This window comes from Paramisgurnus dabryanus, chromosome 15, assembly GCF_030506205.2.
Source record: "Paramisgurnus dabryanus chromosome 15, PD_genome_1.1, whole genome shotgun sequence".
Taxonomy (NCBI): Eukaryota; Metazoa; Chordata; class Actinopteri; order Cypriniformes; family Cobitidae; genus Paramisgurnus; species Paramisgurnus dabryanus.
Genome location: NC_133351.1, coordinates 24352055 through 24364570, shown reverse-complemented (window position 1 = coordinate 24364570; position 12516 = coordinate 24352055). Strand labels below are relative to the sequence as shown.

At 38.6% G+C, this 12516-nt stretch overlaps 1 protein-coding gene across 1 annotated transcript in view; it reads right to left on the bottom strand.

Annotated features, from left to right (window-relative positions):
• The window catches only part of fam117bb (family with sequence similarity 117 member Bb), a 58962-nt gene that overhangs the window by 36695 nt on the left and 9751 nt on the right, over positions 1-12516 (bottom strand). Inside the window, exon 2 of the mRNA XM_065292834.2 lies at positions 8736-8905. Within this exon, the coding sequence (XP_065148906.2) occupies positions 8736-8905 (170 nt within the window). The remainder of the gene's footprint in view (positions 1-8735; positions 8906-12516) is intronic.

Genomic DNA, 12516 nt, shown 5'->3' with positions numbered 1-12516 from the left:
CCACCTGACCAAGTGTCAAGGTGTCCTTGAGCAAGAAACCTAACCCCAGCTGCTCCCGATTGAGCTGGATGGCGCCTTGCATGGCTGACACCGCTGTCGGTGTATGTGAGGCAAATTGTAAAGCGCTTTGGATGGCCATAGGTTTATTAAAAACGCTATATAAATGCAGTCCATTTACCATTTACCAACGTGCTGTGTAAATCGGGTTCTAATATAATAACCCTATGTTATAATCTCTAAATATGGCATGGGTTCCTCCTTAAAGGGACATTCCACTTTTTTTAAATATTCCAGTAATATTATGCACTGCCCGAAAATAGTCCCCTGCTATTGAAAATAACCAAGGGGACTATTTTCGGGCAAGGCAGAATATCACTACGCCTGCTGCAGCCATGTTACAGCAGCAAAGTCCTTGATTATTACACCAGTTTGAGAGTATAGGTCCTAGCCATATCTGCCTAGAAAGTCGCAACTTTTAATTTTCTGTCGGTCTTAGTACACAATTTAACTACAAAAAAGTCAAGTTTTAAATAAGAAAAATATTGAAACTCTGGTTATTTTATAGCGCAATGCTAATGGTCTAATCAGATTCAATGGATTGTGCTAAGCTATGCTAAAAGTGCTAGCGCCAGACCCGGAGATCAGCTGAATGGATTCCACAACTGTAAGATTCAAATGTTTAACTCTAGGGGAGCTGGAAAATGAGCATATTTTTCAAAAATGCCGAATGTCCCTTTAAGTGCAAAGTGATGACATTTTAGCACTAGTTCTGTTATCTACACAAAATTCTACACACTTCTCCTCCATAAGCCAATCTGAGGTATCAGTCATCTATGCAGCACAAATGTTTTGAGATGAGTTACATACCAAAGTTTAATATTGAGAAGTTTATGTTTACTCTACGGAGGAGCAGCACTAATATTAATGCTTGCTGAACTTTACTTTAAACTAGCATGACAATATTCTACTTCTAGTTGCCTTAGTTTTCTCTCTCAAGGCCTGTTCACATCAAGAACAAAAACTATGAAGATAACAGAACACCAACAGTGATAACGTTTAGTGTAAGGCTCTTTATTGTGCCCTGAAGCTTCACATTGTAAATGTACAAACCCTTTAAATTCAAATAGATTTCGATCAGATGTTTAAAGAATCATAAAACACTAACCAACACTTTTTATGTAAACAGAGTTAGTTGTGTTGCACATCATAGAAGACAATGTTAGCATCTGTTAATTTTAACATTAGGAGAAAACTAGTTAATGTTTAGATATTTTGTGATATTTTTGTCATCCTGGTTTAAACTACTTATCGTGTCAAGGTCACAAGCTATGACGTGGCAAAGCACTATAGTACATCGATGATGCGTCAGTGTCTCGTTAGTATTTATGAGATAGCGTGTTCTGATCCAATGAGAAAACATTTTGCTTTTGTGTGTGTGTGTGTGTGTGTGCATGCATGTGCTCCATGCATTCAGGTCAGCCGGTCTGGGGTTAAGGACAATCACACTTGGATACGGTTCTGTATAGTTGTTCAGAGGTACCATGTCCTGAGGACTTTTCCTTTTCTTCAAACACATTATTATTTCATCTATAACAGTTTTACTTGACCTTTGTTGAACTGGCCTCATACACACTGCAAACTTTCAAGAGTGACAACCGCATTTAATTGCGAGAGTGAATCCCCTAAATGTTCGTTTCATGTCTGTACGGAACAAGACTGATCCACAAAAATTTTAAGATTGACACAGAGATAACAATAGCAACGGTCTGTGGTCTCGCGTGCTTATCAATCACAGCTTTGACCAAAATAATTTAACAGTGTTATGTTTTGTAATAAACCACCGTCTTGGCGTTGTTGTGTTGTACACATTTGTGAGGCTGCTCCACAGAGCGTTGTCTTGCAGTATTGCCAGGTTTTCGTCTTTTTTGTACTTATATACCGTTTTGGCACTTAACAGTTTATGGATTTTGGCTCATGAAGCAATCAAGTTTTTAGTGTTATTAAAGTGTGAAGGTGCCGGTCCCAATATTTTGATCTTTGAGGTAAAGCATTTAGATTTATTTCGGTTTATTATTGGACTTTTCTTGTTCGTTGTTTTTTTTTTCAGGCAAGATCTGGCAACACTAGTCAGCAAAAGCTCATGCCTCTGTCATTTTCTGCACCACGTGCCGCATACAGAAGACTTTTCCCGCTTCTAGGTATTTATTTTTCAGTCATGTCCATAATGCACGTTTAAATATTTTATTAACTAGTTGTTCAGTTTGGTTATATACACACTATGCAGAGCGATTGTCTGACTACCTGCATTTGGGGGGGGGGTTAATTCAGTTGTAGAATGCACTTGTCAGGCCCGTAAATTACTGAACTGTGTGTGTACAGAACAGGATTAAGCATTAAAAGGTGACATGACAACCAAATTTATATGTAGTGTGTACGGGCCCATTATATTCAGTTTAATTATTTCTGTAAAACTGCTATTCTTAGTAAATCTTAATATTTAAGCCCCACCCACTCCTAGCCATTCTTCTCACAGCGTTCACGCCCATTTAAATAGCATTTTTTTAAATTATAGTGTGGTAGACTGGAGCTGAAACAGCGGGGTTTCATGACCCTTTAAGTTATTATCATTTGGAAAAAACAGCGCTATACAATATATCAATATATAAGCATTGACATCGCAATGTGCATCCGAAATAGTCAATCACAGAATGTGAAGCATAAAAAAACTAAAATATTAGAAAAACTAGCAAAAGAAAAGGTGTCTGATATTTAGTGATTCAATCTATGGATATTGGTTACACAATGAGTTAGGCTGTTGGCACGCCAGCTCTTCTCAAATAGATCTATTCAAGTCATCCTGCGAATTCATTATGCATTTTTTATATTCCAGTACATATCATAGTAAACAAAACATCACAATCACCAATACTGTGCAGCCCTACTCTGAAGTTATTCAAGTTTTTAGTTCCTTAGTTTCATCATCCTTACACAGTGTCATAACCACACATGACGTAACCCCATGACACGCGATAAAGGGTGTTAATCAGAGTTTTTATCCTAACCAGCCGCAATGCAGCGAGAAGCAACAGTGGATTCAATTTTACAACAGATTCAATTTCCGAGATGTCGCGGCTCACAGCTCCGCCTATACACAGATCTCATTCAATAAAAGTTTTGCGCATTATGAATATTAATAATTAAACATTGAAGAGAGAAAACCCTGATTAGACTTTTAAAAGCAGAAAAATAAAACAAATTCTTCAAGTTGCACAAGGAAAGCCATAAAAAGCCGAGAGATGCATTTCTGTATGTGCACGCTCTTCAGCTTTTGTGCACATGTTTTAATTGGCTGTGTTTTGCAATTGATTGTGTTGCATCACACCCCTTTTTCCCCATTGAGTACATACAGACAAATTGCCGATTCCTGGAATCATATCACGTTGCGTCTATTTGGGACATAGGGTTATAGTTTTGATTTGGACTCCACTATTCTTTAAAATTAGGACGATTTTATCCACCTTATTTTTGACGTAAATGCGGGCACCGCCATCTTTGAGCTTATATGGGCAAAACGTCCGGCGAGCCACTACAGCTAACGGTAGTCTCTTGCGAGGGATACAAGTCTGCTGTTTTGACTGGCAAACACAGTAAATCTCTACAAAACATTTGTTTTAACCATAATACACCCACAAGAACTGAATGTGTATGTGGCGCACGTGCATCTATTAACTGCATCCACACATCCGTCCAGTAAAACCTTTCATAGAAACTGACAGTGAACAATAAATACAATAATTATTCAAAAACAATTAAGATATGATGATAAAAATCTGGTTTATTTATTCTGCTACTATATATATTTTTGCAAAATTAGATTACAGTACATAATATATATGACATAAACTGCTTATTAGTTAATGTTTATAATAGTTCGTGGACACTTCTTAATTTCATCCTCACACTGGTTCATACATGAAATTATGACGGTAATCATCATGGAAAATGCCGGTTCCGGTTCAGTGACAGTATGCACTGGAAGTCACACCCATAATTCGCGCAAAGCATCATGGGGCGTATGAATAGTGTGGATGGGTATTATCATTTTAAGCGGGTTTAAGGCGAAAAAAAGTCGTTGGAGTAGTTGTCCAATCAAAAACAAACTTGATGGCGGCCTGGAACTATAAGAAATCTTTCTTGGTGTACAAAATGTTCTCAATAAAAACATTTCCTAAATTTTATTCCAATGATCTGGGTTCTTTCCAAAGGGTGTGAACTGGTGTAATTTAAGCATTCATTGATCTTAAATGAGGAAGTTTAATGGCCAACGTATTGTGCATGCAGCTTAGCGTGCATGTCTGATCAGGTTACTGTATTATTACGATTATGATGCGCCATGACAGTAGGCTTATGAAGAACTCGTCTCAATTTTCCCTCCCATGACTTTCTCAGGGCACCTGACAAAGCATGAAACATAACCTACAGCCCTGGATCTAGCACCCAGCATATTTGTGTCCGCATAGCCCATACAAGTACAGAACTGCTACAAAACACAACGCAGAACATCCCGCACTCGATTTAACTTGCATTGGCTATAAATCTGTTACAGCTGGTGTATACAGATTCACACAGAGCGTATTCATTGAGGCAGTGTGTGGGGCTGCATATTTCTCTACTCTGCACAGGAGGCAGGGAGAGCAGCAAAAAGCTTCATTTCATGTTGTTGTTTGGTCACTAGGTGTGAGCTCAGCTCCTTGGCAACTGACACCGTTGTTCGGATCCAAGATCTGGTTATTTTGGCGTGGCGGTCCAGAGAAAAAGAGCGAGCACTACAAATGTCGTCCAAATTCCACATTCGGCTCCAACTCGCCAAGTTCCCTTTGCGCTTACTGTGAGCCAGGCGTGTTGCTGAGAGAAGAAGCTGGGTGGAGGGTCTGTGACCTCCATAGGAAAAATACACAGACGTTTAGGCTTTGATAAGACGAAACTAACAGAATAGCCTCCAAGGCTTATAATCTGTGATGCTATATGATGGCAGGACTGCATTTGTGCAAATAAGGGTCAAACCAACAAACAAAATTTTTTTTGGGGGGGGTGCTTTTATGCCATTTTTCTTAACAGCACTATATACTATTCATTTTACTGCAGCTAAGACAACAGTGTGACAATTCTTTAAAATGTTTCTCTTGGTGTTTATGTAAGGTAAGTCATAGTGGTTTTGAATGGTATGGTAAACAGAGCAAATGCCAAACTTTTCACTTTTTTAATTTTCACATGTGAAGTGGCCGTGGAATGTTGGAAAAAAGCGGCAGCTTCAGGAAAGAATGTGGTTTTATGGTGGACGATATGCCTTCACCAAAAATATGCCGCAGTTTCCCCTCATCTCTCAACAAACCAGGGAGAGGCTTCCTCCTTTTCTCTTTCTTTCTTTCTCTCGCTCTCCCTCTCTCGAATGGAAAATTTATCTGGCTAACTGCTCTCCAATTCTTGATCTAACTATTTTCACGCATAATAAATCTGTCTTTCACATCAGACCACTTTTATTTTGGATGGCTACAAATGTCAGGCAGTACTAAATTTACATATACACAAAGTGAGTCTGGACCTTCTGGTAAACAACATTAAAATTGCACAGTAATGGATGTTAATAGGTGTTCACAAACAAAGACAAGCATGTGCAAGTGAGAACACATTTGGGTGGCGTAGGCTCTTACCACAAAGTAAAAGTCTGTGAATTTGTTTTGAGAGGTGTTTGTCCGTAACTTATCCATACAGTTTAGATTGGTGCAATTATGTCATTATTCACAGGAGCAACCATGAAAAAAGCTGAACACCGACTGATTTGATTTATTTGATTTCATTTTGATACTTGGTTTGACAAGCAGTGGGTTAAATTTATCTTGCTGTCAGAATCAGGTGTGTGCTACAGATTCTCACAGTCTGTACACTCTAATAAAAAAAAAACTTGTTTCACTTACATTTTTAAGATTAATCACCTTGAATTAATTTCAACTTTCTTGACTTGCTATAAATTATAAAAATAAAGTTCAATTAGCTTAAAGGAACACGCCCACATTTTGGGAATTTAGCTTATTCACCGTATCCCCTAGAGTTAGATAAGTCCATACATACCTTTCTCATCTCCATGCGTGCTGTAACTCTGTCTGACGCAGCCCCGGCTATTTTAGCTTAGCACAAAGACTACAAGTGAATGGCTCCAGCTAGCATACTGCTCCCAATAAGTGACAAAATAACGCCAACATTTTCCTACGAATATGTTGTGATTTGTATAGTCACATTTGTATAGAGCGATTTGCTCACAGCACCCGAGAAGCCCCTGGTGAGGAGCACAGAGTTCGGTCAGAGTTGTGCAAATCACTCCGCCCAAGTAAAGACTTCGCCTTCTGAGAATATAGTTCCCAGTATGTATACGGTTAAAAGAGGTCTCATATGACCTTGTTATTTGTACACGGTGTGACTATACAAATCACAACATATAATCAGGAAAATGTTCGCTTTATTTTGTCACTTATTGGGAGCAGTATGCTAGCTGAAGCCATTTACTTCCAGTCTTTGTGCTAAGCTAAGCTAGCGGGGGCTGCGTCAGACAGAGTTACAGCACGCATGGAAATGAGAAAGGTATGTATGGACTCTGGAGGATACGGTGAATAAGCTAAATTCCCAAAATGTGGACGTGTTCCTTTAAGTTATTTAAACCTTATTTTTATAATTTATAGCAACTCCTCACTAGTCAAGAAAGTTAAAATTAATTGAAATTTCAAATTGATTAAATTAAAAAATTTAAGTGCAATAAGGAATTTTTTAAGTGTTGCCTCAACAGTTTTGCATGTCTAACGCATATGTAACGTACAGGACTCAAAAAGTTTCAAAATACACATAAAAGTAAACCATATCTGAAACGGCACCTCAGAAGTAAACAAACAACCTAATACAGCGAGATCACTTGGGTTTACAGTCCTTTTCATAGGTCGGTTAATTGGTCCAAAAATGATGGTGATATAGTCGATAGTATTGTCTTTTTAAGACCATTTTATGCCACTGGTTAGATATGACAATAAAATATCATAATAATGCAAGAACATCCTTTCTAAGAACACAACTTGATTTTTAAAAATATGAAAATAAAAATATGAAATATTAATATGAGATTGGAATGTAAGAAAAATAATAATATTCTAAATATTTAAAACATAAATATATAAAAATTATAAAATATGCATTTTAATTTTAAACAGCTAATAGTGATTGTTCAGTGTAAATCCCAGCTTCACAGGTTTTTACTTTGATCGCATCTGTGAGTATGTGCCATAAAGTGCAGTCATGTTTATAATAGTTACACCTCAGATCTAAAATCTAGATGTTATGGTTATGTTTCAGATGACTTTTTTCATCACCTGTATAGCTAATTTTAAAAGGAGTAGACATGCTGGCCTGTTTACGTTAATTTCCTCTCCTCACGTCGGACATGCAGGTTAAAACTTCTGATTTACTATTTCAAACTGTATGTATTCACCAGAAAAACATGAAATTTCAGCTTGAGTAGCTTTCTCTTCGATTCTATCTCTCCCGAGACCGAAAAATAACAGAGGCATTCGCGATCGGCTAAAATGCTAATGAAATTCATTTTTTTGCAAACAAACACATCTGTAAACATTATAGTAATATATCGCCTCTAAAAAAAACTACCGATGTCATGTTCACCTACGTATCGTGTGATAAATCGATATAGTCACTATTGGGACAGGCCTATACACACAGAATCCTAGTTTTCCTCATCTACTTTGTACTTCAACAAACAAAAACAAAAGAATACTTTTGATGGCATTGATAAACCTGTGGTTTTCTGTTGCGAGAAATAAACGTAAGCCACTGTTGCGTAAGCCAAAAATGCCGGCTGTTGCTTGTTCTCACATGATAGCATCAGGTTTCTGTCATGCTAACACATTGACCCCAGGGGATCTTATGAAAAACTTTCCATTATTTTACTCAAAGTCAACGAAAATTGAGCAGGACCAAAACATTTTACAGGTGATCGCTGTCAAAAAAGTTCAGCGACGGTGTCCAAAGGATGACAGCATCAATGACAGTGTGCTTAATATGACAAATTAAGTGTTTTGATTAATGCCAATACATTGTTTTTAATCAGTGTCGCTAGTCAACTAAATGAATATAACACGGCAAAGATAAATGCACATTTGTATATTGATTAAATAGATTTATAGCATTTTGAAAAAAAAAACTTGGATTTGGTCATGGATTTATTGCATTTTGCGGAACAAATAATCAGTTCTTATAATAAATCTTTGAGAATTTAATTATAGATTTGAATTTTTAATGTTATTATAAACTAAAGATGCTATGTGAAAGTTTGTAACAGAAAATAGTGGTTTTCATCTTGTCACTTTCTTGGTATAGAAAACACATGTTTACTAAAATTATTCAAAGTGGATTTATTGCATTTTGGAACCAAACTCTTCATATAGTGTATGTGACATGTTTTTGTGGTTTCATAAATTTTGTGTTGGCACAAAGCAAATGTTTCTTAGATGATTCATGCTGGTGGTTTGCAAAACACACGTTCATGCAAGTGGATTGTGGATGGATGGTTTTGTAGTTTATTTTTTTTAAGAACTGTCAACGATGTGTGTGTGATGCTGGCTAATATGCAAAAATAAACTGGGCAATAAATTGATCTTGTATAAAACAGAGTGGCTCACCTGGGTGGATATGTCCCTCATGCAGGGGGCACAAGGGGAGTGGTTGGCATCCCGGGGCCAGTGTCCAGACAGGTAGGGGGCTGTGAGCGCGTCCAAAGAGGAGGTACGACGAATGCTACCGTTGCTGTTGGTGGTACACCAAGACCCTGCCACAGGAAGCCTAGGCTTGTCTGCAAGTCAGCCAGAAAACGTAGAGGAGATATAGAGGGGAAGGAAGGATGGGGACCAGGGGCCAGTCGGAGGTGAAAGATGGACAAAATCGGAGGGAAGAAAGAACAGATGGGAGCAGAACAGAAGAAAAACTGTTAAAGTGTGCATCTCATGAACTCATTCACAATAAGCAGTTTGCATCTGCCGAGCTCGCAATACGAGACGGAAGGTCACCACTGCAGTTGCAGCATCCCACAAGTGCACAAGTGTGTGTGCATGCATCTGACAGCTTGAGTGTGAATATCTGCCGCTTTGATGATGATGAATACTAAAGCCTGGCAGATTGAGACAGAATTAGTCTGGTGTCCAGTAACTCTTTCAATAAAACTAAAGCTGATTAACTGCCCGCTGCCTGCATGTCTTGACCTACATTTGAAAGCAATCGCCCCCCTTCACAACGCCTCCGTTGCTGTTATCTCTTGTGTGCTATGTGCTGTATACAATCTATGGCTTTCTCTCGCTCTCTTGCTCTCTTATCAATCTGTCTGAGTGTTTAAAGGCTATTCTTTCTTGTAAATCCCCATCATTGAATATACAGAAGTACAGTAAAGATGTCTGTGTCGTTCTGTAGACATAAGGGAGTTTTCACAGGAAGTTCAGCATATGTAATGTTCAGAAAAACCACATCTTAAGCAGAGATGTGCCATGGTTGCTTTGAAAACGTTTTACCTCACATATGGCACAAGTGTGTTTGTTTGTGTGCTCAAGTTTGATCCTCTCCTGATTTTAAATGGGGATTCCAGGAAAGCAAATCTGGAGGGAACCATTACATTTGTTTGCCTCTCAAAGCTCAATGGGAATCTCAAGACACCTCATTATCAAAACAACTACTACTACTTCTCACTGTTCTGTAAATTGCCTATTAAGACAAAACTAAATAAAAACGTCAGTCTTCCTCACAAAAAGCAGAAGAGATTTATTGCACTACATTTCCAAATACAAATCTGACTTCATTTTTACACACTGGAGAACATCAGAGAGGATTTAGAGAGGAGGAACCCGTAAGGGTTTTGGGGGAAGTCATGCGAGCGAGAGAGGGAATGTGTGCGAATCCTTTACTGTGTGTTGCAACTTAAGGCCGAAACACAAGCGGCTCAACTGTATGCGATGTTAACACTAAACTCGTTCAAGTTATGATGTGTGAATGAGATTGTGTTAATGACAAGTTTTTACAAGACCAAATAAAAAGCACATGTTCAAGTTCACAATTAGGGCTGTGACGGTGGCAAATTTTTACCACAGCGGTGGAACCATCAACAACAACTGCCGGTGTTGCGGTGGTGGGGTCCGTGGGGGGGGTTAGGGTGGATTAAATGGTAAAAGAAAATAGCGTTTCACTAAATGCGCTTCCTGATGCGCGCAACTTTAACCTGGTAAATTTTTTATTTCACATCAAAAGACAAACGTGATGTGTATGTATTTCACTGTCACTGGAGACCAAAAGAAACTAACGCAGACGCACAACACAGTGACATGGCTAAACTCCAACGTGCTGAGTTATGCTAAAATCCACCAGTTTAGTGGAAACGCCATACATGTAGCGGAGATTTGTGTATTAACATAAAACAATGTTATAAATTTGTATCTTAGGCTATAAATTACTGTACAACTTTTGTTATTATTTTTTCACGTGTACAAAAAACTGCAATTTTTACTTATTATTTTGTTTACTTATTCACCTGATATGTGACGTCACACAACTGCCGGTGGCACTTCAACACTGCGGTGGCATTGCACCACCACGGTGGTGCAGTGGTCATGACAACCGTCCCACCCCTATTCACAATAACACAACACGTTACGCTTTGAAATTTGAAGGCAACCTTAACACTCCTTCAACTTAGCACAAAGTTCCTAATGCAAAGGTTTCCCAAAAATACAGGACAACAACCACATAGAAATGTACTACAACAGCACAGCAACACAACAATGCATGCTCAGTAAATATAATGGAAAAGCAACATGCTAGCAGCTGCATAGCAACCTTATAGCAACACAAGAATGCATGCTCAGTACAGTAAGTGTAAGGAAAAGCAACCACCTAGCAACATCCTAACAGCTGCATAGCAACCCCATAGCAACACAAGAATGCATTCTTAGTAAGTATAATGGGATGAGTAACTGCATAGTAACATCCTAACAGCTCTATAGCAACCCCATAGCAACACATGAATGAATGCTCAGTAAGTATAACGGAAAATGCAACCACCTAGTAACATCCTAACAGCTGCATAGCAACCCCATAGCAACAAAAGAATGCATTCTTAGTAAGTACAGGTACGGCTGTAATGATTAAATAGCGTCTACCATTAAAAATGCCTGTCTGAAATCGATTCTGAATCGCAAGGCTGCGATTTTGTTTTTCATCCATAGCTTACCGGTATGCATGTACTAAGGCATTTGGTCAGTAGGAAGTCCTTATCAATCTAAAATCATTATGAGTCGGAGTCGTTTGTAACGTGCATTTAAAAAGCAACACTCGTTAAACAAAATCATTCAAAATATTATTTATTATCATGAAAATACCTGAAACAATTTGAAGAACAGCAATATAAATATTCCGTAGACATGACCTGGAATAGCGTTTGTAATGCTACTTCTTCTGTGGCACAAAGGGAGTTTCTGCATGAGAGCGTCCCCTGGCTTTGGGATGTGCCGGGATTTTACCGTAGTTCATTAAATTCATTCATTGAGAAAATGCGCATTTGCACGATTAATCATAACAGCCCTATTAGTAAGTATAATGGAAAGAGTAACTGCATAGCAACATCCTAACAGCTGTATAGCAACCCCGTAGTAACACAAGAATGCATGCTCAGTAAGTGTAACATCCTAACAGCTGCATAGCAACCCTATAGCAACACACGAATGCATACTCAGTAAGTGTATGGAACAGCAACAACCTAGCAACATCCTAACAGCTGCATAGCAACCCCATAGCAACTAGGGGTGGCACGGTCCATGAAAAAAATCCGAACCGTTCGGTTCGCTTGTCTCGGTTCGGAGCGCGTGTGTACCGCACGGTTCAACGGTTCATGGCATGCGCAATGTAGCCTCATGCCCTGTATGTGACCTCAGATAGCGTGTTTCCCTTTCGCGCGAAAGAAGAGGTGACTGGTTTGGAGTATAAGTAACTGCAGGTTATGTTACGTGTAGAAATGGCAAGTGGGAGAGAAAAGGAAGTCTGCCCGCAGTTGGAGGATGCGCCAGCGTCGTATAAGTTTGGTGTGTGGAAACATATTTTTATTTCATGTTACTTATGATGACAGCGGAAATAAAACAATAGATAGAACTGCAGTCTATGGGTTGAATATGCTCCAACAGCCACAGGAGATCGCCTTCTCTCTGACCATTTATCTAATCTGAGGTACTGAAAGTTTTACGTCTTTTCATATTCAGCGCTATTTTTAGCCTTTCATTGATAAAATTAAAGCGGCTGATTTCCGCGTAGTTTCATTTTGCTAGCGTGTGAAAGTTGCGCGATCTTATTTCAGAAATTTCCCCTCAAAGTAATCAGGACAGAAGTGGACAAAAGTGGACAAAAGAGACTTAAAGAGATTTAAATATTACA